Source organism: the organism of the source record quoted next, unplaced genomic scaffold, assembly GCF_019419815.1.
Source record: "Pyrus x bretschneideri cultivar Hongxiangsu unplaced genomic scaffold, Pyrus_bretschneideri_v1 Contig10, whole genome shotgun sequence".
NCBI lineage: Eukaryota > Viridiplantae > Streptophyta > Magnoliopsida > Rosales > Rosaceae > Pyrus > Pyrus x bretschneideri.
Window position 1 is genome coordinate 4,805,172 of NW_025999391.1, and position 24,207 is coordinate 4,829,378.

The 24,207-nt window shown below is 37.8% G+C and overlaps 1 protein-coding gene across 1 annotated transcript; it reads right to left on the reverse strand.

Annotated features, from left to right (window-relative positions):
* Positions 1–605: 605 nt before the first annotated feature.
* LOC125469377 lies at positions 606–2,203 on the reverse strand. The gene has a single exon (XM_048566640.1). It carries the CDS (start codon positions 1,723–1,725, stop codon positions 793–795), a length of 933 nt encoding a protein of 310 aa, XP_048422597.1. The 5' UTR covers positions 1,726–2,203; the 3' UTR covers positions 606–792.
* Between the last annotated feature and the right edge of the window lie 22,004 nt (positions 2,204–24,207).

The following is a 24,207-nucleotide window of genomic DNA, read 5'->3' on the forward strand; positions in this document are numbered from 1 at the left end:
TGGGGTGGAGCGTTCGATTTTGTGTATTTTAGTTTTTTTTTTTTTTTTTGAGAAGATTCAGGTTTATTTTTTAAAAAAAATAAAAAATTATTTTTTTACCACGTCAGCTCTTAACAGATCAATGAATGAAAAATGTAACAGAGGCATTATATTGAAATAAAATATTAGGTAAGTTATGAAAGTGAAATGTTTTAAAGATGTTGTATAGGATTTGTAATAGATCTTAAACCTGAAGGTTATTATGTAATTTACCCTAAAAGTTAATTCATTCTTTTTTATAAGTTGATCTGATCTGTCTTTGTTGTGTCCTTTCAAAATTTTAATCGTCACTCATGATTCACGTAAATTTGCTGCACCACTCCACGCTTGTAATTGCATTTCAGGCCAACTGTCCCAACAATCTCCAAATGTTATACTCACCCGCAGGCCGTCACCATCACCTCTCGCGAAAACGACTTCACCAGAGGGTGCCACCTGTCATCCTCATCACATCAATTATCCTTTCTGGATAAAATTCCAGCCAAAATAATCACCCCCTCAAACCTCCACTACTTACGGTGTGTCCTTATCTCACAACCGTTGGATTTAATGACAAATTATAAACATGGAAAACCAACCGTCTAGATTTGTTTGAATTTACGAAGTTTGATGTACATCCTAGGTGCGCCGTCAAGTACAGTTCGTCCATTTGCCGCGTTTTACAATGCAAAACAAAAGTAAAATAAAATCTCATTATATATAATTTAATTTATTAACCCGATAATTTGATCTAATTATTCCAAAATCGTCTAGTTAAGTACGGACATAGAGCCGGCCGTTCACGGTGGAGTCGGAAACCGTGTCGTCAAACCCAACATAGCGGCATTTGGCGCCAGATACCGGAGCAAAAATGGCCGAGTCTGTCGAGAAGGTTCTCTCCGTCAATGGATTGACGGTCCGTTTGTACGGACCGAACCACTTGTTCTGCATATAACGGTTCTTCCGCCACGGAGGCACGGAGAGATCTGTGCTCTTCAACGATCTCTTTGCCGCGTCGCACGTGACCCGAACGATACGCTTCAGGTCCTCCGAGCTGCCAACGAAGTTTCTGGGCACAAGTTGCAGCAGCCGCGAGTACTGGCTCGACGGCCGAGCGATTTCGAACTGGGCGGCGAAGTCGAGGTCCACGAAGTACCGGCTCTGCCTCATGGAGGAGCCCGATTGGACAGGAACGACGTCGATGAACTCGTAGCTCCCGGAGGTGATGTTGCCGGAGGAGGTCCATTTCGTCTTGCAGATCGCCGCATTGTGTCCCAATCCCCTCAGAAACGACATCACGCTCCGCCCCAGAGTCGACTTGCTGCTGCCGCCGCCGTTGGATCTCAAACACGCGAATGCCTCCTCCGCCTGGGAAACGTGAGAACGGAGCAGCTTCAGGTACGAGTCCGCATTTCCGGAAACGGCCACGGACCTAAGGACGGAGTCGATCGCGTCCGCGTCTGAGGCCGAGTCAACTCGGTCCGAGTCGGACTCGTTGTCGGGAAAACCAGCGGCGGACGACTCGTCGTCTTGGAGGAAGCGGTGGACGAGCTCGGAGAGGCAGGGGGAGTTGTAGTCGCCGGAGTGCTCGCTTCCGCTGCTGACATCACTGAGTCCGGAGCTGTATCCGCCGACTAGTCGCGCTTTCACCCGATCGTCGAGCGGGTAAGTGACCCTCTTCGATCTGGTTCTAACAAAACCAGCCATTAGTGATTAAACAGTTAAATGATTAACTTGCTTTCGAAAATTATGAGTAGGGGAGTTTAGGAGAAACGGAACAGGTGAGACGAATTTATAGGCGTGGCAAAATGGGAAGCGTATGGAAGGAATAAAAATGGGATATTCGGTTTTAAAGTGGTGGGTAACTTACTGTTAGGGGGAGCGAGAGAGGATATCCGAGAGGGAGTGGTACAGGTGGCGGCATATCCAGTGGCACCTAGGGTGGTTTATTCGAGTGTGTGACGCGGAGGGTGTAGACCGCCGAGACTAGTGACCGCCTTGTGGTTAAGGATGGTTATGGTGGGGTAGGGGGTTGTCGCCCACGAGACTGGCACGTGATTGAATGGGTGTCTTTTGTTAACTGCTCCTCTTGCTTCGTGTTTGGAACGTGGGATTTTGGCAAAAGGATAATTCAATCGAGATGGATAAGTATTAGAAAGATGCCAAGGGTCATCTCACTAATATTTCATATGTGTGGGTCCAAGTCATTTATTGAGGTTTGAACTAGAGATGACGCGTTCCATGTTAAATTAGTGTACTTAATACATTACAGGTTTGGTTTACAATTTTTACTTTTTAATGTAATATATCGTTTTATAAAATTATTATTATTTTATACGTTGGATTGTAAGTCACGTTAGCACAATTTTAAGAATAAGTAAACACAAAAAGAATACGCACTTGTAAATGTCTGATGCTGTGTAGTTGTAAACAAACAACCAATATTTAGATTGCATCAAATCTCTCCAGTCTCCAAGCTATTATAAATGTGTGTGTGTGTGTGTGTGTGTGTGTGTGTAGTGTGTTTATGAAAGAGTAGAACAAATGTGTTTGAAGCCGGGAATCATATTACCAGGCCCATATATGGCTCTGTCCCTCATTCCTTAATAAGTCATGTATGCTCAAAGTTTGATGACTTGACATGATGAGATTGGGTTACTAAACCGGATAATTTCAATTCCAAAATATCACTGATAACAAATCTTCATTTGTTTAAGCGAATTTCTACAAATTAAGATAAACTGAGTCTCAATCATTAATGTTTTATTCAAACAAGTTCGTTATTTTCATTTTTCGTATCACATAACTCAATGTAACAATATTGTAAAGTGGGTGCTATTTAGTAAAGCAATTGGTGGGAAGGGGTGAGAGTGAAGTAGGTAGTGAGATATATATATATATATATATATATATATATATATATATATATGAGTTGGGGTTTTATATTTTAAATATTTTCAATTGGATTATGATAAAACAAAACTATTAGCTATATGATCCCAATAAAATTAGGTGTGTGTGTGTGTGTATTCATATATATTTAACAATTCTTAGTCTCTTGTGGTTGTGGGACATTGGAATTATTCCAAGGGTTTAAACCATTATATTCTTTGTGGCTAATCTCAGGAAATTGAAAAATCCGACCCGTATGTCTCATCCATTCACAGTCCCTTAACCTAATTCTTAATATTATCAGTTTATCTGAAATTCGAGCTTGGTGTGGATTACTTTTGAAGCACGAATCATGTCGACATAAACGTTGTGTCAATCTTCTTCTTAAACATAAATATGTCTCTTGGTGAGTGGAAAGGGTAAGAATTTAGATCATGAGTTTAATAATTCAATTGGTTATCTTGAACCAACCTTTTTCTGTGGGAACTTTCCTCGATCTCCAAGTAACATTTTAGCTTGACTGGTTGAGGAAAATGTATTGATAGTTCACTCCATTAGGATAAGGGCTTAAGGCTAAGTAAAGTTGATTAACTAGCAAATTTTTTATCAAAATTAGTTTGCAACTAAATAATTGTTTATCCCATCAATAAAATGCTATTTACAGCCTATTCCCAAACGCTATGAAAATGCCAACATTTATATCATTTCAGGAATGCTATGATACGTTCAATTCTTTCTCTTTTTTTTCTATTTTTTTTTAGTACATCGATATTTTTACACGGGGAGAGAGAGTTCGGCTAAGCCACACAATTGGTAGCCTAATTGGATATCAAATTCGCCATGTAAGCCTAATTGGGTATCAATTTGAACCTAAGACATCTCACTTCCAAGTAAAGAGAAATATCAACAGACCATATTATTGAGTGGCAACTGACATAGCTTTTTAGTGCTATTATATCAACACAATATTATTTATATTCAAAATTAATAATTTGGATTAAATCACACAAAGCATATCAAAATAGTCCATTCATCGTAGAGTTCAGACTGTTCAGTACAACTATTATAGCATGTTTCAAACGTTATCTACGTGACATTGTGGTGTATAGTACTATAGTGCCAACTGAAACAGATTGATGCTAGCGAGAACAAACCATCCTTCGTATATGATACGGTAGTTGATAGTTGAATTCCTTACTCAATCATTAAAAAATAAGCTTAACCATCAACTACCGTATCATGTCATTTATAAAAATAAAATAAAAAATAATCTAAATATAATCTCATTAGCATTTTCTATTGAAATAGGGTTCCATTCTATAAAGGATCTACATGCATTGAAAATACGGTTAGCGTTGGCATTTTGCATTTCGCGCCGGAATATTCTAGGAGAAGTAAAGACGACTTTGAATTTGTTGGCCCCACATTAAAAAAACAGTACTGTAGTACATGTACAGTTTTGTCCAAAATATGTCGACATGATTTCGACACTATTGCTTAAAACCTTAATTCTCATGGAGTGAAGAAATAAGTTACTCTTGCTTCTACGCGTGCGTGCTTCCAATGCACAATCTCAATGTGAAAAGAAAAAAACCAAAAACCAACTTTCTTCAGTATTTACAAGTACTTATAATTCGTTTAAAAGAGTTTTTAAAATGACTGAAAATATTTAAAGAAAATAATTTTAGATTTCAAAAGAACTCGAAGTATTTTTTACAATAAGTAATAGTTATGTGGTTTTTACAAGAAGCACTTAACTTAAGTGCTTCTTTAGGATTCAATTATATTGTAATTAAGGATTTGTTTAAAAAATATGTTCACGAAAAACAGTTTCAGCCACTCTAAAAATACTTTGTAACATCCGACAACGTTCAGGGAAGTGGATCCTATAAGCCTTATATGTATATTCCTGTCTCCACCGTAGCACGATATTGTCCGCTTTGGGCCCCGACCATGCCCTCACTATATTGTCGCTTAACTTCAGAGTATCATTGAACTCACATATAGTGCATTAAATATTAAAGAGTATCATTGAGTTCATAAGAGAGAGTTTTGAACAGAATCGTGGATCATGAAGCCTTGTGATTTGGAGTGCTACTATTACAAGGACGTGGTCGTTGTATCTTGGGAGACATGCACCGATCAACCATGAGCACTGTAGTGAGGCGTAAACTTGTCTTAAGGACAAAGTGTCCTACACTTGCCTCAACCTTATTTTCATATTTTTCTAATCCATTATGTCATGTTCACTTAACATTGGTTACTCATATGCATGTATTACTTTGATATATAATTGTATGAATTATTTCTTGATTTTCTATGTGATTTAGTATAGCAATTAGATCCTAATTTTTCCAACAATCTTAAGACAAGTTTACATTTAATTGCTATGTTTGTTTAAGAATAATATGCTCCTGTGACAAGGTAAGGTTCATTCTAATGGCATGATATTTCTTTCAGAATATTTCTATCATATTTTGCTTATAGATTAATTTTTATGGTAGAATTAATGGTCTGATAAGTAATGTTTCATGAGGCAGTGGCTTTGATTCCAAACAGTCTCCTGAATTTAAGTTATGATGTTTTGTTTACAGCAATAATAATTACGCTATATAAATTGTTAGTTATGCATGCATGCATTGAGTTTTTCAGTTTGAAAAGTAAGAATAGTTTTTTTTCTTGTTTATCATCAACTCATTATATTCATAACTATGAATTTACGGTTTTCAAAATGATGAACTGGTGTATTTCAGAAAGATTGATGCATGTCCAAGTGGTACATTGCATTCATTTGTTCGTGTCCTTTCGAATTGTTAAATGCAAATGTGCCGATTATATATGCGTTGAATATATACATTCTTATGAAGTTTTGTTCGATCACAATCTATCCATATACTTGAAAATTTCTCTTACACTTGTTAGCTTTTAAGTTTGCAGTTTTTCTTTAATTTCCTTTAAAAGTATGGACAAGTATTAGATTCTTGGTTGGCTATGGTTGACCAACTGGAAGTTTGAAAATGTCTTTTGAAACTAATGCAACCTTAGTAAGGGTTACATCGTTTGACCAAAAGACACAATTGGGGTCTTGGGTATTGTAGGGAACTGACAAATGAAAGACCTGAGAATGAGAGAATCTATTTACTACATACACACATGCATGAGTCTTTAAATGCTTGGTCTGTTTTGTGGTCTGCCGTATCTCTGGAAATGTCATCCTTTTATCAAACCCAACAAATGAATGAAGGGAAAGTGTTGCCCTCTTTGCTAAGCGTTGGAAATGCATCATGACTTCCATCATTGTAATAAAAGCATCGTGTATAGCAGTTTTAATATAGGTTTCCTTTTAGATTCTGCTATCTGAAGTTACAACTCTATTTGAAGAGAAATAAAGTTGGGGTGTAAATCATGATAAGTTTCAACTGGAAATCTATTAGATGGTCTCTGCTCCAACCAATTAGTTGAGACTGACGATAGCCTGAGAGTGATTTTTCCCATATATATTCATGGACAAATGCAGAGCAATTCGATGTTTGGTTGTGCCCAATATTTCCTAAGAAAATATTGGTGGATTATAATAAAATGCCTAGTGAGTGTTGGTGCTAGATTTGAATGAAGCCGTGACTTTCAACTGGTATGGACATGTATGCAAGTATTATGAAGGAACATGAGTTGGTTGCATTTGATATATTAAATGGATATCTCTTGCCTCTTGGCATATGATGTATAGGTGATAAGAAAATCTGAGACAGGTGAAATACCTTTTCATGAAAGGAGGTTTCTTTTCCCTTGGAAAGTGTACGAATGGTTATGTGCCAATGTGCGTTGATACAGAAAGACTGAAGGCTCGATATATCGTATATATGGTATATACTAATATTACATGCCTTGAGATATCATGCATTACAATAGTATGTAACGTGCGACACATATATATACATATATGTATATATTTGGGATGAGACATGATTATTGCACTACAAAATAATCATATTGATAGTGCACATATGCTACAAAGAAAGTTGTGGTTGTCTTTAGTTAAAGAGTGAAGTCCTAACTATTAAATCTCGCTAAGTTTAGAGGCTAAAGGCAACAATTGCCAAAAGTGTTTTTCCCATAATGGCTAGTGAGGCATGAAGGCCTAAGAAGAGATATATAAGATCTATCTTAGTTGTTTACTACTTCTTAAAATAAAAATAAAAAACGTGATCGATTTAACAATGACGTCAAATTAACCACAACTATCAAAGAATTGTGGGGGTAGTTTATCTAATTTTGAGATATGAGATTTATTTAAGAAGAATGGAAATATAATTTGCTAATTGAATGAGACAATCAAAATGTCGTCTCTTGTAATGACAAGGTTGGAAACCTTCTTATAAATACCTTAAATGTGGGGGAGTTTACTCAAGTGTTAGCAAATTATTATTCAAGTCCGAACACATGTTTGGAGGAATTACATTGGAAAACAATTACTCTCAAAGGAAATAATTTCCATGCATGCATATAAAGTTTGTGATGACCATATAATGAGTAGTCAACCAAGTGGTACTAATTTTCAAAGGTTTGATTAGAGAGTAAGTTGTATCATCAAAGGGAATGGATTAAAAGCCTACGTATTAAGAATTGCCATAATGGCAACCCAACTTGGCTGACTGGAGATCCCAAGATCTAGGTTCAAGGGGACAACCGAATTGTGGATGATTCAATGGGAGCACTGTGGACATAATCTCCTACCCATGTCCTATGATGAAACAATGCTATCTGTAGCGAATTTAGGATAAGCTTTGCTTTTAATGATTCATATACTTGGAAATAACAAGTGGGGTATTGCAGGATACTCTTAATGGGAAGTCACCTATCTTGAGTGAGGAATGGGGTTGTTCCTGTGAGAATTTTTTGAAGGGCTTAGTTCTCTAAAAGCACTTATGAGAAACCAAGAATTGTTCAGGGTCAAAATGAACACAACCAAGCAACCACGGGGTGTCTGGAAGGGTATTGTGTGATTACTATTGTCTTGGTTTACACAAACAGCTAAGCAGTTCAAGACATCGCGTTCACTGAGTAACCAAGTAAATCTGATAGTAATTCACTACGGAAGGTTCAAAGCCAAAAGACTCCTATCCCGATGCAATACTTTTCCTACTAAATTCTCTCTCTATTGTCTACATTGTCATTTGCATGATATTGAGTCAATTTTTATTCATGTGGGGGATTGTTGGAAAATTTAATAATAATAATATTATTATTATATTAAATTTATTAATTGAATGGAAATTAGAAGTGGAGCCTTTTGGTAGAAAGATGTGTGTACTTAAATGAAGGGTTGCAACTTTTGACTCTTCATGAATAGTCACATGCTTTCCAAAGATGGAAGCCCCCTATAATCACACACACACACACACAAATTTCATCATACATATGTATAGTGCATTAAATATTAGAGTCTCATTGAGTTCATATGAGAATTTTCAACACAATCGTGGTTCATAGAGCCTTGTGATTTGGAATGCTACTATTACGAGGACGTGGTTGTTGTATCTTGGGAGATATGCGCCGATCAACCATGAGCACTGTAGTGGGGCATAAACTTGTCTTAAAGACAAAGTGTCCAACACTTGTCTCGACCTTATTTTCAGGTTTTTCTAATCCATTATGTCATGTTCACTTAACATTGGTTACTCATATGCTTATATTACTTTGATATATAATTGTATGAATTATTTCTTGATTTTCTGATTTAGTATAGCAATTAGACCCTAATTATATATATACTTTTAGTCATTAGATTTGATCTATAATCTTTGATCACTTATAGTTTAAGCCTTTAAATTAAATTTCGAAGTTAAATATGTGAGTGAAATAAGTGCATGTAGATACTAAAACAAAAAGGGTAACGTTAGGGAAACTAAATTTGTAGACAAAATTTTCAAATTAAATGATATGTCACCTATAGGAATGAGCACGTTTGTCAACGCTTAAGTAATATTCCAATAATGACAACTACATCATTTAGTTTGCAAATTTGATTTAAAAATTTTGATCTCCTTAACATTATCCAAACAAAAATCGTGCTTTCACTTCGCATAAAGCGCAAAGTCTAATTTTTCCACCAGATTTTTTTTGTTACATTGTTGTAGCACTTAGTTTAACAAGTTCATGTTTCTCTATTAGGTTAAAGACTAATGGCATTGTTTGATTCGACTACATATAAAATAAAAAGTGAAGTAGTGTTGAGGAAGCCAGTCTATGCATGAGGTCGAAAAAAGCTTGGAAGTGCAGTGACATGATGAGGGATAATTGTGTCTGGATTCGCTCCTTATAGTGGAAGTCCTTTGGCTATGTGTAGTTACTTTCCGATGTTTCCATATCTGAAAAGATAAAGAGAAGAGACATGTATTATGTTTCATCTACTAAACTTACTTTTACCATTATATAATACCTTTTGCGAAATTATTATTCACACTTTAAAATTTAGGATAATTCTCATTTTATTATTTTAAAGTATCGTGGTTTTCAAACTTTTATATATTAAGTTCTTTTTTTTTCTTTTTTTTTTTTAATCCTAGTCTATACCTAAAGTTATATTTTTCTTGTAAAACACATTTTTGTTAGGTTGACCGTTAGTAACTCCATTAAAGTGTGACGTGACTTTCACGTGGATGATGACTACGCATCCATATGTCAATGTGGCTCCACGAGGTTACAAAAATTAATTATTGTAAATACTGTAAAAAGGAGAGTGAAATGTGAATATTTCACCGCTTCAATGTATCAAATCAACAATGGAGAGTAAAATGAATGGTTATGGATAGCTTCTCTTGGGGATGTGTTTGGGCCCAAAGTAATTTAACTGAGTTTGAAATGATGAGGTACGCTTGAAGGCCAAGGGTGGATTTGTCTAAGTCTTGGTTCAATCAGGAGTTTTAAAAGATCAGGATGGCATAAGAATGTTCATAATATTATAAGGAACAAGGGGCGAATTGGATACCAAAAGATGGATAGGTTCAGAATCCGAGGTCTGGTAAGAGTGATTGAGTTAATCCAAACAAGAAGATAACTCGTTCAAAATATGTCGAGGAACTTTAGTTCGAGTGGACTCTACCTCGGCACTAGGTAAAAGTTGCCACTATAAATAGAAGATGATGTGCAACGGTCAGATCTTCTTCAAATCAACACACAAATCGGCCCTACGCAAACTCTTGTTGTCTATGAAACCCTCTCATCTTTGAGAAAAGCACAGACCTTTCTAACTTCCTTAAGCACATCTTCAGTTAGGTTTAACAACATTTTGGTTGGCAACCGTCGACACTTGAGTTAGGACTAATAGCACGGAAGCCGTAGAATCAGGCGACCGAAGAGCACATTCAGTTAAGTTTAACAACACTGCTTTGAGACTGACTGGTTATTTATCCAAGTCTCGATCAACAAGGAATCTTGGAGTCCTTGTTGGGACAGGTCACTTCATTAGCCTTTTCGATGAAGTGAGGTGTTACAAGGTTATATCGTTTGGCACATTGAAAGCTAAACCTATTTTATGAGTGGATATTCACAAGTACATTTCAAAGTTCGGCATTTCGACGGTCGAACTGTATTTACAATCAAGACACTTATCTCTTTTGAGTACTTGTGTCTGTATGGTCTGATACCGATTCGACGCACTTATATTTGCAGAAATATAATTACAGTAGCCAAGCCTAGTGCCGACGATTCATGAACTTCGAAGAAACTAGCAACCTTGTCTTCATGCTCTAGAACCCAGAGACCAAGACAAGTTCCTTCCTCGACCGCAGTGGCAAGACACGAAAGTCAGCAGCATCTCTGACATCACCGCCACATTCATTCACTCACTGACCGAGCTCAGTCATCGAGTTGTCATGCCCCACATTCAACCGAATGATGTAATGAGCTCAATAACTGTTCGCCCTATGCACCACGTAGGCTAAGTAGTTTTTAAGATCAATAGGATGACAAAATAATTTGTTGCTCGAGATAATTGAGGACCTACAACAATAACGTTTATATATATATATATATGAGCACAAGCTATACACTCAACTACATATAACCTCGAAACCTTTGCGTCTGAATACAAAGTTCTTTCATGGGATAACTTGTTCGATCGAAGCGTGTCTGCACACCGTTTTTAAGCATGATTTTGCTCTCCAAAGACGATGCCCCAGCGTGCTGGATATCAGGTAATCAGTTTTTTTAATTAACAATGTCTTTGATTTTAAAACCTGTTCTTTGGAATTATGTAGCTTGTCATTGTTGTTGATAAAAGGTTCAGATTCCATAGAAATTTGTTCGAACTTCCTTGTACGAGATTTGGATATTGGGAGAGGTTTCCAATCTGAAAGGTTCATTAAGTTGGTTCTCACCGTTGCTGCAAGAAGGACTGTCATGTTCGCAGGGCATATAGAGGGGGAGGTCATAAGTGTCTATACAGTAAAATTGATCTTCGATGACTATAATCTCGTGGAATCGTCTTGCCCGCCTTTAGTTGTTATGTCACAACAAGAGGACGATACCTCTCCTTTGGGCCAATAATTAATGATATTCGCTCATTCCTCCGAGCTTTTTTCTCAACCCAAACTCAGTCTTGTTCGACGGAAGCAAATTAGGCAGCACATAAAATTGCAAGAACAAGACTTGGGGTGCAATAGGAGGTGGCTTAATTTGAGGAATCACGGGATACGGTGGCAGAAATCTTGATTGATGATAGTTCTGTTGAATTATTACATTTTTCTATTATGATGTAATGGTGGCCTCTTTTTCCTTGAGTCCAGCTTGAGACTCCCGAGAATGTTTTTTTTTTTTTTTTTTTCAGGGGTTCACTCCTTTAACATTCTATCTTGGTTTTATCGATATTTCTAGGGCTGGAAATGGAAATTCCAAATTACCCGAACTTAACCGAAAAATCCCGAAAAATTCTGTAACCCACCGAAAAAGTCTCAATATTTTCAGTACGGGAATTGGGAGCTAGTCGCCGAAGTGTTTAGTAATCCCGAACCAATATATATGTGTGTGTATATATTTGTTGCAATCATATTTAGAATAGGAATGTAATTGTGTAAATCCTAGTAGATATAGGTCTTATATTCCTATTACGAGCTTATTACCTATTAAGAGTTGTAATCCTAAAAGGATAAGGTTTTTACCTATCCTACTACTATAAATAAAGGCACAATAGCGTGATACAACACACACCTCACAATTAAATCTATCTCTTCTCCCTCTTGCTACTGTTGGCCCCCTCTCTCTAATCCCTTAGATAGCTCAATTAAATAGGCCTACAACACGTTATCAGCATACTCTTGCCAGAAGCTGAGGAATTAACGGATCGTAGGAGGCTATCTTCCACAAAATTTAAAGGGTCTTCTTTGTTTTCTGCTAATCAAGTACTCTTAAAATAAAGGAAGATATTTGAAACATCCACGAAGCATGAAAACATTCCCCATGATGCATGACAATATATATATATATATATATATATATATATGTTTCATGCATTACGCAATTAAATTGCTATGTGGAATTGTGAGTCAAAGCATATAAATAAATTAGAAGCAATTCTAAGTTTTTTTTTTTTTTTAAACCCTAATTATGTCGAAAAAAAAAAGGGAAGATTTTTTTTGCGTTGGCCAATGTGCGGCACCATCGCTGCACCCCCATCATGGCACCATCGGACCATCACTGGCCTAAAGCCCGGTCATATGGACCACACGACAGCAGCTTTTTGGCTTGCTGCACTGACCTAGACATCCCAAGGCCTTTGGCCTGATTAAACTAATGGGCCTGAAGTCCCTTAGCCCAACCAAAAGCCTACAGCTTTTTGGCTTGATGTCTCGCGAGTCCCTAGTCCTCTGGGTTATGCCATTAAGCCCCCTGCCCACTCTCTCGCAACCTTTGATGCTAGGCTTGGCTTGCCCTGACCCTGACCTAGCCTCGACTGGGCTTCCTACGCCAACCCAAGGCCAGCGTTCCGCTGGGCCTGACCCATGCCCCCCATTCGATCCAAAAGCCAGTAGATGTTGCTACTGGGCTCACTTGTCTTGGCACGTGGCCTGTAACCACATATAGGCTGCTTTTGCAACCAAACCCGAGCCCATTTACCCTTAGGGCTTTGCCCTACTCTTGGCACCCTAGCCCAAACCCTTTTTTGGTCCTCATCTATTAAAGTAATTAAAAGTGACCTACAGTCCATTAATCTGATAATGAATCCAAAATTATTGACCTGAATATCACTTATATCACTTTTTGGACATTAATGATTCAATAAATTTTTTTTTATACTTTGAACTATTGACATACTTTCGTAGTAATGAAGCTCTCACACTTGAGTTCCTAAAGAAACTCAAATCCACTACACTTAAAGCAGCAAATTGCATTCTTTGTTTCTTGCATGAACCTCTCTTTTATGAACTAATCGTTCATAAAACTAAAATGAACCTATAGTTTCATATTTAGCGCCTTTGAAACATCAAGTATTCATTCAAAACTTACCACATGAAACCTGTAGTTTTCATGCATAAATTAAACCATTATATGTCTATAGAACCCCAAATGTTCTACAATATATGTCTATGGATTACCATATGACTAATCACATTTTTGTTGTACCCTCCGTTTTAGGGACATGTCAAACTTGAACAATACATGTCTATAGAGCCCCAAATGTTCAACAAAGTATTTGGAAGAAACCACCTGAAGTGGGTTCAAGACGTGAAGCTTCATCTTACCGTAAAGGGTATTAAAGCCATCATCGAGGCACCTACCGACGACAAACTTGTTGATGAAGCTCAGAAAGTTATTGCAATGATCTTTATTCGAAGACACATCCATGATGCTTTGTAGACCAAGTACCTCGCTGAGGAGGACCCATGCACCCTCTGGCTTGCTCTGGCCAACCGTTTCGATCACTAGAAAGACATATACTTGCTGAAGCAAGACACGATTGGCAGCATCTTCGCTTCCAAGACTTTAAGTCCATGAATGAATACAACTCTGAAGCTTGTAGAATCCAATCAATGCTAAAGTTCTCTAAAATGGAACTAACCGAATCAAATCTCCTAGAAAAAACCTATTTGACCTTCCATACCACCAATATTGTCTTGCAGCAACAATACAGGGCACAAAAATTCACCAAATTTTCAGATTTGATCTCTGTACTGCTTCTCGCTTAAAAGAACAACCAACTTTTGATGAAGAATCATCAAGCTCGACTGACTAGCTTGAATGCTACACCTAAAGTGTATGCGACCAATTCCAGCAGCCACAAACGATGAAAGAATGTCGTGGTCGTGGTAATAGGCGGCAAGCCTTACCACAGGTTCGTGGTCCATAGAATCAAGGCCCACCCAAGGAAGGTAATGTGACCCAACAGTGTCCACCCCTTGCCCCTAAAGCCCTAAACTTCAAGAACAAGGGAAAAGCTACCGCTCAATCGGTTTCTACTGAAATGAACATGTGCTACGACTATGGATCAAAAGATCCTTGGTCACACGTATGTCGAGCTAACCTCAAGGCTATTACCAAGTATCATTCCCGTTATGAGTCTAACTTTGCACATGTTGATGATCCGGAAGATACTACTACATCTATAGAGATATCGAATTTTCAGGAGGCGTTACCTCCTATGGACAAATAAATTAGACATGTTTTTAGGGTGTTTACCCCTAGTGGCCAAACCAACTAGGAGTGGCCAACCCCTCTCCCTTATTTTTTAGGTTTATGATTTAATTTTGAACAATTTTCTAAGTCTTTGGAATAATTTGTTTGGTTTTGGTTTGTTTTGAATTACGGATTATTATTTGATGGATATTATTTCTCGAATTGCTTAATTGAATGAATGGAATTATATTTATGCATGTGAGCAATTCAATCAATTTATTTCTAGGTATGTTTAGTGGGGAAATTAGCTGTTTGGCTGATACTGCTACCACGCACACCATCTTGCATGAATGACACTATTTTACAAATTTTATACCCAAGAAAGCACCTCTGACAACTCTTTTAGGCCCATCCAACCTGATTGAAGGATACAGAAAGGCCCGTATCATGTTGTCCAATGGTACAATCTTAACCATTAAAGATGTACTCTATTCTCCACGTTCTGGAATAACGTTGTTGACTTTTAGAGATATTCGAGGTAATCAATATCATGTTGAAACCACTAAAGATAATGGTTCTGAATTTCTTTGTATCACTTCGTACGAGTATGGCCAGAAGCGTATTCACGAGAAGTTGAAACATCTCCCGAGTGGGTTGTACATAACACCCATTTGCGACATAAACGCTATATCCTCAAAACATCTCGTGGGCATCGGTTACCTCCCTATGTTGGATTCCCGCCATACAAAGCGTGTTCTTTAGGGAAGTTGAACATTTAACCCTTGATTACAAAGATTATTCACAACCCCATTATGTTTCTTCAGAGGATTCAAGAGGATATTTATGGACCTATGCAACCAACCTATGAACCATTTAGATATTTTATAGTGTTGGTTCATGCATCGACACAATGGTCACATGTTTGCCTGTTGTCCACACGCAATGCTACATTTGCTAAACTCCTAGCACAAATTATTAAGCTAAGGGCTCACCACCCTGATTATCCGATTAAGTTGATTCGAATGATTAACATTGGAGAGTTTACATCATAGACTTTTAACGATTATTGCATGTTATTAGGGATTAATGTGGAACATCATGTACCATATGTTCACACCCAAAACGGTCTGGCAAAAGCTTTCATAAAGCGCCTTCAATTGATAGCTTGGACTTTGGTTATACGAACCAAACTGCTGCTATCTACCTAGGGCTATGCAATATTACACGCAGCTATGCTGGTCTGCCTGAGGCCCACCGCTACCTAACCTCATTCACTATTACAGTTAGTCATTGGACATGAGCCTGATGTCTCGCATTTACGTGTATTTGGGTGCGCAGTTTATGTGCCAATAGCGCTGCCACTACATACCAAAATAGGTCCTCAGAGAAAAATAGGAATCTATGTTGATTATGATTCGCCATCAATTGTTCGCTACTTAGAACCCTTGACAGAAGATCTCTTTACCGCATGTTTTGCAGATTGTCACTTTGATAAGACAGTCTTCCCATCATTAGGCAGAGATAAGCACACTAACGTTCCTAGAAAACACTGCAAATTGTCGTGGTGTGCTCCCACTATGTCTCATTTAGATTCCTACACTGCCCAGTATGAAACTGAGGTGCGACGAATTATAGATCTTCAGAGCATTGCTTAGAGCATGCCAGATGTTTTTAATGATCTAGCTAAGGTGACAAGATCACATATACCCACTGCAAACGCACCTGTAAGGATAGATGTACCCCGCGTACGTCACAAGCCCGCCTAGGAAGGCCAGACCGTCTCAGAATGTGGGGAGGCCGCACCTTCCACATGGCCCAATACATTGGCGTTTAACCAATCATCTATTTCGACCCTAACGTGTGGTAGACCCTTTGGTTCAAAGGATTCACAACCCCAGAAGAGGAAATCGGCACCAACTAGTGACCCTAGTTTAAATCCGACCATCGCTCACTCATTCGTTCCAACGCATGAGGTTATTCTAGATTACGGTGATGTCTTAGACGAGATAAACCTACCTCCCAAGAATCGTGAGATTTCGGTCCACTACATAGTATTAGATGAGGTTTGGAATCAGAATGAGATGATCATCGACAATGCATTTACGTACACAGTAGCTACTGACATCATGCTTAACGATGACATTGAACCATGTTCCATTGATGAATGCCAACGTAGAACAGATTGGTCAAATTAGAAACAAGCAATCCAGATCGAACTCGATTTACTTGCGAAACGTAAAGTGTTTGGACCTATTGTTCCTATACCACCACGTGTGAAGCTCGTTGGCTACAAGTGGGTTTTCGCGAGGAAGCGGAATGAGAAGAATGAAATAGTGCGATACAAAGCATGCCTCATAGCGTAAGGCTTCTCTAAGCATCCTAGGATTGATTACAAGGAGACGTATTCCCCTGTAATGGACGTTATAATGTTCCCTACCTAATTAGTTTGGTAGTTTTCAAAAAACTGAATATGCAGCTTATGGACGTGGTAACCTGTATCTCTATGGGGATCTAGATATAGAAATATACATAGTTCCAGAAGGACTTCCATTGACTGGTTCAAATAGTTCTAGATCACGGAACATTCTCTTAATTAGGTTAAGGAGGTCACTCTATAGATTGAAACAATCATGGCGGATGTGGTATAATTGTTTGAGTGAATATTTGACAAGTCAGGATTATGTGAATAACGAATTATGCCCATGCGTGCTCATAAAGAAGTCACATTCCGGATTTGCAATCGTTGTAGTTTTTATCGACAACATGAATCTCATTGGAACTCCCACAGAGCTTGAGGAAATTGATGCACACTTCAAATCAGAATTGGAGATTAAAGATGTTGGGAAAACTGGATATTGTTTCAGCTTGGAAATCGAGCATTGTTCGGATGAATCCTAGTACATCAATCGAACTACACCCAAAAGGTGTTGTGACGTTTTAATGAGGATAAAGCGAAACCTTCGAGTACACCTATGATCATTCGGACTCTAGATGTTGAACAAGATCTCTTCTGTCTAAAGAAAAATGAGGAATAGATTTTGGAACCCGAAGTTCCATACCTAAGTACAATTGAGGCTTTATTGTTCTTGGCTCAATGTACTAGACCCAACATATTTTGGAATGGTGTTAAAGACATTTTACATTACCTCAAGGGTACGACATATTTGGGCTTGTTCTATACCCATGAATCTTCGAGTGTTGTCGCCCCCTATGGTTCTAGAATTGATTCTCGCCTTGTTGGTTACGGAAATGTTGGGTATATGTCTGACCCACATAGGGCACGTTTTCAAATAGGTTATGCCTTTACCATTGGAGACACGGTTATATTTTGGAGGTCTACCAAGCAAACGCTAGTTGTGACTTCTTCGAATCATGTTGAGATTATCGCCCTACATGAAGCATCGCGTGAGTGCTTTTGGCTTAGAGTAGTTATGGAACATATTCGAAGCACTAGTGGTCTTACTTCCATCGTTAACCTTCCTACTACGATCTTTGAAGACAATGTAGCATGTATCGAGTAGTTAAAGAAGGGATACATCAAGAGAGACAACACTAAACACATAGCGCCAAAGTCAAACAAATCTGTTCCCAGGACAAGCTGGTCGATCTTTTCACCAAGTCATTGCCCAAGTCTACTTTTCAGAAGCTCGTCCAAGGAATCGGTATGCGTAAATTGTCTGAGTTGAATTGCTTGTAGTTCTCTTATTTGGAAGTTATGTCTAAACTCAGGGGAAGTATCCTGAAGCATACTCACTTGATCTTAATGTACTCGTTTTTTCCTACAATTAAAAGCATTTTTCCCACGGATTTTTGCTACCTAACAAGGTTTTGATGAGGCACCCATCTTGGGATGATCATACCCCGTTGAGTTCAATACTTTCGTCATGTTTGACGTTTGTTTTAGACATTATGCATATTTCTCACTTTTCACCTTAGTCTATGGGTTTTTCCCCATACCTTGGGTTTTACCATAACAAGGTTTTGTGAATTTTACTACCAATACATACTTTCTTTATATTTGAGACTCATATTCACCCATTATGTTGATGACTTCATCAACTATTCTACCTTATCTGCTCAAGATCTGATGTGACGGTTTGTTTGAGTATGTACACTTAAAGGGGAGTGTTGCAGTCATATTTAGAATAGGAATGTGATTGTGTAAATCCTAGTTGATTTAGGAATATCTCTTATATTCCTATTAGGAGTTGATTATTTATTAAGAGTTGTAATCCTCAAAGGGTAAGGTTTTTACCAATCCTACTACTATAAATAAAGGCACACTGGGGTGATACAACACACACCTCACAATTAAATCTCTCTCTTATCCCTCTTGCTACCATAGCTCAGTTAAATAGGCCTACAACAATATTATATTTATTAGCATAAATAAGCATTGATTCGGTTGATTAAATCTCAACCATTGGTAAACAACTCACTCTCTCTCATCACTCAAATCAAGTTTGTAGACTCTGCACGCTGTCTCTCTCTCACTCAGACGTATTAAATCTCTCTGCACTCTTTCATTTCCTTATCCGCTATGTCATAAGTCAACAGACTCAACACTCTCTCCAATCTCGTAAATTGTCTCCGCACTCTTTACTCCTCCTCATCCCTTTGTCAACAAATTCAACACATCGGTCGTCGAGTCATCTACCACCACACCTCTATGACTCTTCCATATTACAAATCCAAACGTCCACAATTCCACCTCCATCTCCCACCACGACCTCCAATCAAGGCTTCTTTGATCTTAACGGTACCAAGATTCACAAAATTATTGTACCTTGATTTGGATTTGGATTTTGAAATTGTGAATTGGGGTTTTGAACTTTCAATTTGGGGATTTAGAATTAAAATTAGGATTACTTCTTGGTGTCTTTGTATTTGGTTTCAATTTTTCTACTTTTGAATTTTGATTGAGGGCTTTCCTTGATCTTTGTATTGTTGACTCTCTAGTTTTTTAGGGATTGTCTGCAAATTTGGGATTTGGGGACTGCAAATTTGTGATTTGGGGATGCATTCATACGATTTCTATTAATTGCATTCTTTCTCGATCCCGACTTGAAAAACCTAAACAACTTTGGGAATATCGAAAGTTCAGGTCTGTTTTGGGTTTTGGAATCTCATCCCAAAAAGGATCGGTTTGGAATTCGGGATTTGGATTTCGATTCTGGATTCCGACCCGAACCAGCCTTAGACATTTCAAGGAATATCGAACTTTTTCATATAAAAAAATTTTAAGTAAAAGACAAATTAGATTTAAACGCTTAAACTTTACAAAATAAAAGACCAACTTTTCATATGTACTTTTGTAAGATAAATTAAAATATAAAAAATAATTACCCATTCATATGAGCCCATTACAAGTTCCAATTACGCACTCTGGAAGCCTGTTCAAACATGTTCTATCGTAACCTACGAATGGACTTAAGTCCAATCCAATCTATCAGCCTCAATCAATTCTGTACCAAACAAACAGCCGGACTCAAGGCCAATCCAATCAATCAAACTCTAATCCTACAAAGCCCACAAAACGACCCTTACAAGGGAGGATCCTCTATCCTTCTAATCTCTCTATCTTTCCATTCCCTCCTATTTGAACGATCACGGTTAAGCCATGTCAATATCTTATATTAATTTTTTATAGAGATAATAAGACAAAAAACAATGTGTGAGATGAGGGGAGGGAAGGGGATAGGAATAAGAGAGTGGAAAATCCTCCTCCCCCTTACAAGTCCTACCCTAAGCTTTTGAAGGCTTTTCTTAGGCCATATTCATTGAAATACAAAAAGAAACGCTATGGGAGAGCCGATAAGGGTTTAAGTCACGGCGACACTCACTTCAAGCGTCATGGGTTCCTAAGAAGTGATTTGTTTTAATAAATACGATATTATCTGTCACTTAATACTACGGTCTAATGGCAGTTCTCTTCACTTATAAGTGAGAGATCTTAGGTTCGATTCTTGCCAAATGAGAATTGAAACCACATTATTGCTAATCCATTGTGAGGCTAAGCCCACCCCCTCCTCTTAGTGTAGATAATATCGTTTGTTCACAAAAAACAAAAAAACAAAAAAAAACAAAAAAAAAGCATACGATATTATCTATATTATGGTATGAGGACAATGGGTTAAGTCTCACAATGGCCTAGCTATAATAATTTGTTTCGAATTCGCTTTTGTTGAGAATTGAAACTAAGATCTCTCTTACAAGTAAAGAGGAATACTACTAGATCGTAGTACTAAGTAATCCTTAAGTAGTGATTTCATCCTTCAGATGTAATGTGTCAGCGTGTTAGGTTTATAGACAATGTCTTTACTGTCTTTACTTTTAAGGGTAAGACTTCGGCACTACGTAGCATTGGAGTGGATGCTATGACCTTTTTTTTGTTATATTGACATGCTGTAGATTGTCCACGCTCCCACGAGCTCCTCCGTTCGCCATACAAGAGCTCCAGCACCAGTGGTGACGAATTGGTCAGTACTTTGCTTTTGGATCCCAATCGGAATTCTGCCCCAAGTTTCAAGCCCCGTTTGAAGAATCCAACTCCAAGCCCTAATCCGTCGTGTAGTTGTTTAATTAGGCCATCAAATTTCGCGATTTCATGGTGGGTCTGAAAAAATGAAGCAAAACAATCTTCTTTACTTTCTTCAGCGGTTAGATTAAACCTAATTGATCCTATCATCCATACTACGTTGTTTTTAAAGCTACGTAGTATTGAAGAATTTTAGTTTTTAAAGCTTTTGTCCTTTGGGAATTAAATTACAGTTGTGATCGTTGTTGATAAATGCTTCGGAAGCTATAGATATTCGTTCGAACTTCCAAAACTCTCTGTCACCGGCCCCTGCTTTATAATCATTGGTCTCTTTCGTCTCTCCCTTATGTTTACTTTGTTTTGGTGTATAGTTATTGCCGTGAAACGCTGTAATAGTCATCATAGTCGTCATGTTTTTTGGTTCATGCACACAATAAACACAAGATTTTGGATTAATTATCACCTTCATTATGGGCCGGTTTGGAGCTGGAAGCCATGAAAGATGTCAGATTTCGTTAGAATCAAGTTTAGCTAGTAGGACACTATGAGTTTAGCTTGTGCGGCGCTATGGCTTTCGGATGTCCAAAAGATATGGAGCAACGACATCATTTTATGCTATTATTTGTTTCTGTTTAATCATTTTCAGGAATTGTTGTGGAGTTTGGTTTTGATTTGTCTCTTTAGGAGAGTTGCTAGTTTGATTGCCCTTTATAGGATAGTTGCTTATTTCAATCTTCATTTGGTGTGTTATGTCTCTTATGGATTTATGTGTGACGAGTAGAGCTGTTTGATTTGCTTAGACCCATGGGCATCGTATTCCTTGTCCCAATATGATTTAAAATTTTTAATCTCACATGATCACCTTCTATCTCGAGGTTTAATGGTTTTATTGATCTGTGTAATCTTGCGGTTCTTGATGAACTTGCCTTTTGACGAGTACTTGTAGTTTACTCATTACTTTGTGATTGGTGATACTTTATTGTAAGAACTTTAAATCTAGTTTGCAAGGGCCTTGTGAGGGTCAAGTTTTTCATGATATGTATTTCTAATGCAATTTTTCAAAGGAAAACTAATGAAAAAGGCTTGAAAACTTTGAGTTTTAACGATAAGGACAAAATAAAGGGTAAAATGAATAGTACCATGTTTGACTTTTTAGTGTAAAAATGTGACTTTTCGTTAAAGTGAACAGTATTGCGGGCTTTTCGTTAAAACTCTCATTTTTCAATGAATGAAATACCCATACTGTTCTTAAAAAAAAAAAAATATATTATAGATCACATGATGATACGGTCGATCATGGGTTTATTGAATTTATTCAATCATCGAATAATTTCATGTTAGATCGTGTTGTGATAGAGTCAAATTCGAATAAGAAATTATCCAAGTCATCCCATGGGAATGGTATCAAGAAAACAAAATAAAAATCATTCGTTAATTTCAAATATCTTTAAATAATAAAACATATATTAGTGAAAGTAAGCGCTAATTCAAATCAAATCCAAACCTGTTCTTGCATTTAGTTTGAAAAACTATTTGGTTGATCAAGTAACACAAGGCTCTCCACAAAAGTATCCATGAAGAAGTATCTGCGGTGCCCATCAATTTGAAAAGCATTAACTTGTTTGGTCATAGGGTTCACCGATCTCATTCCCCAATACGTTGGGAGCACTACTTCACCGTTCTTTCTAAAACCCACTGACCTATAAATAAGTTAGTTCATGATTCCCGGACACCATACTCTTTCATCACCCACAGACTAACAGTACTGCAATCTAGTTGAAGATCATTCACAAAATGGGCAAGATACTCCTTGTATCTTGAAATGAATTGACTGCTGTGTTAGGCAACTTCGGGTAGTATTATTACACCAAATAATTCACTGCACATATCAAATGACAGGATGAAATGGTTCATATTTTTCTGTAACCGACTCCAATGCAAAGCATCATTGACCAAAGCTGGTGGCCAGCCACAAGGCGAAAATACGACGGAAAATCGAGGCAACACGCTCGGATGAAAAATACTAATATCAGCACTAAGGCTCCTCCAAGAGCCCCTGACTAGCGACCAAATCTCTATTCCACGTGAAGTCAGACAAGTCATCACACTTCTCAAAAGCTTGTAGTCATTTGAATGCGAATCATACCCAAACGCATAATATGTTCGATCATAACGCGAAAAGGGAATAGTGGGCTTAGGCACAACAAAAAACTTTCTAATAGAAGGGTTTCGTATTACTATGTTATAGCCTGACGATGTCGGTGGATTCTACGCATACGAGCCGTTACAAGTTCCAAGCACCTTATATGGAACCCTGAGTATGTATGTTTTTGTAACCTACGAATGTATTCATAAGTTCGGTATACGTACTCAGTGCATATGATGTAGGGTTGTCCCAACACAGCGAGTAAAGAGTGGGATCATAACTCTGTACAATAAGGAGTCCACCTTCGTTGGGGTTTTCGTTGTTGAGTTGGATTGCGCGTCTTCTGCTGATCAGATGGTTGTAAATGAAGGCAGAGCTCTTGGTCCTGAAACTCCATGATTTGCATACTACGCTGAATCTCATTAAAGATTTAACTGGCAACCTTAAGAGGATTTCGTGTACGATGTCTTCGGGATAGTAGTGCAGTGACTTTGATTCCATGATCAAGATGTCTTGTATAGAATTGATTGATCAAATCTTTTTTGTATTTTTCTTTCCAATGGGAGAGTGAAGAGTTAGAGTCTGCAGCAACCACGATTCGATCTTTTGAAAGCAATTAGAGAAAACCCTTGGAGGAATATATATTATAAGAGCGGACAATGCGGCCAAAGATCGATTTGTCTCCGGTGCTTGATTGAGCCAAATACGAAAATTGTTGGATTCGAGCTTGACCCTAATCGCAAGAGAAATGTTTTGGGAAGCATCAGAAGGGCTTGTGGTAGTAGAGGGAGCCATTGAAACAAGCTTGGAAAAGTAGGAAAGTGATTTACCCTCGTTGAATTCTATAGGATCTGTAGGACCTGTATTTATATACTGAGTGAGGATAATTACATGACTGTTACAGGATAATTATCGGGGAAGTCCTACACGAGGAGGATCTTATCGTCTATCATGGCTAGCCAATCCTTAAACATGGTTGACTTCACAATTAGACGACTTCCAA

What these genes read in the sequence shown, in the direction of transcription:
- LOC125469377 (XM_048566640.1), bottom strand. Translation starts at nt 1,725, where the DNA reads ATGGCTGGTTTTGTTAGAACCAGATCGAAGAGGGTCACTTACCCGCTC.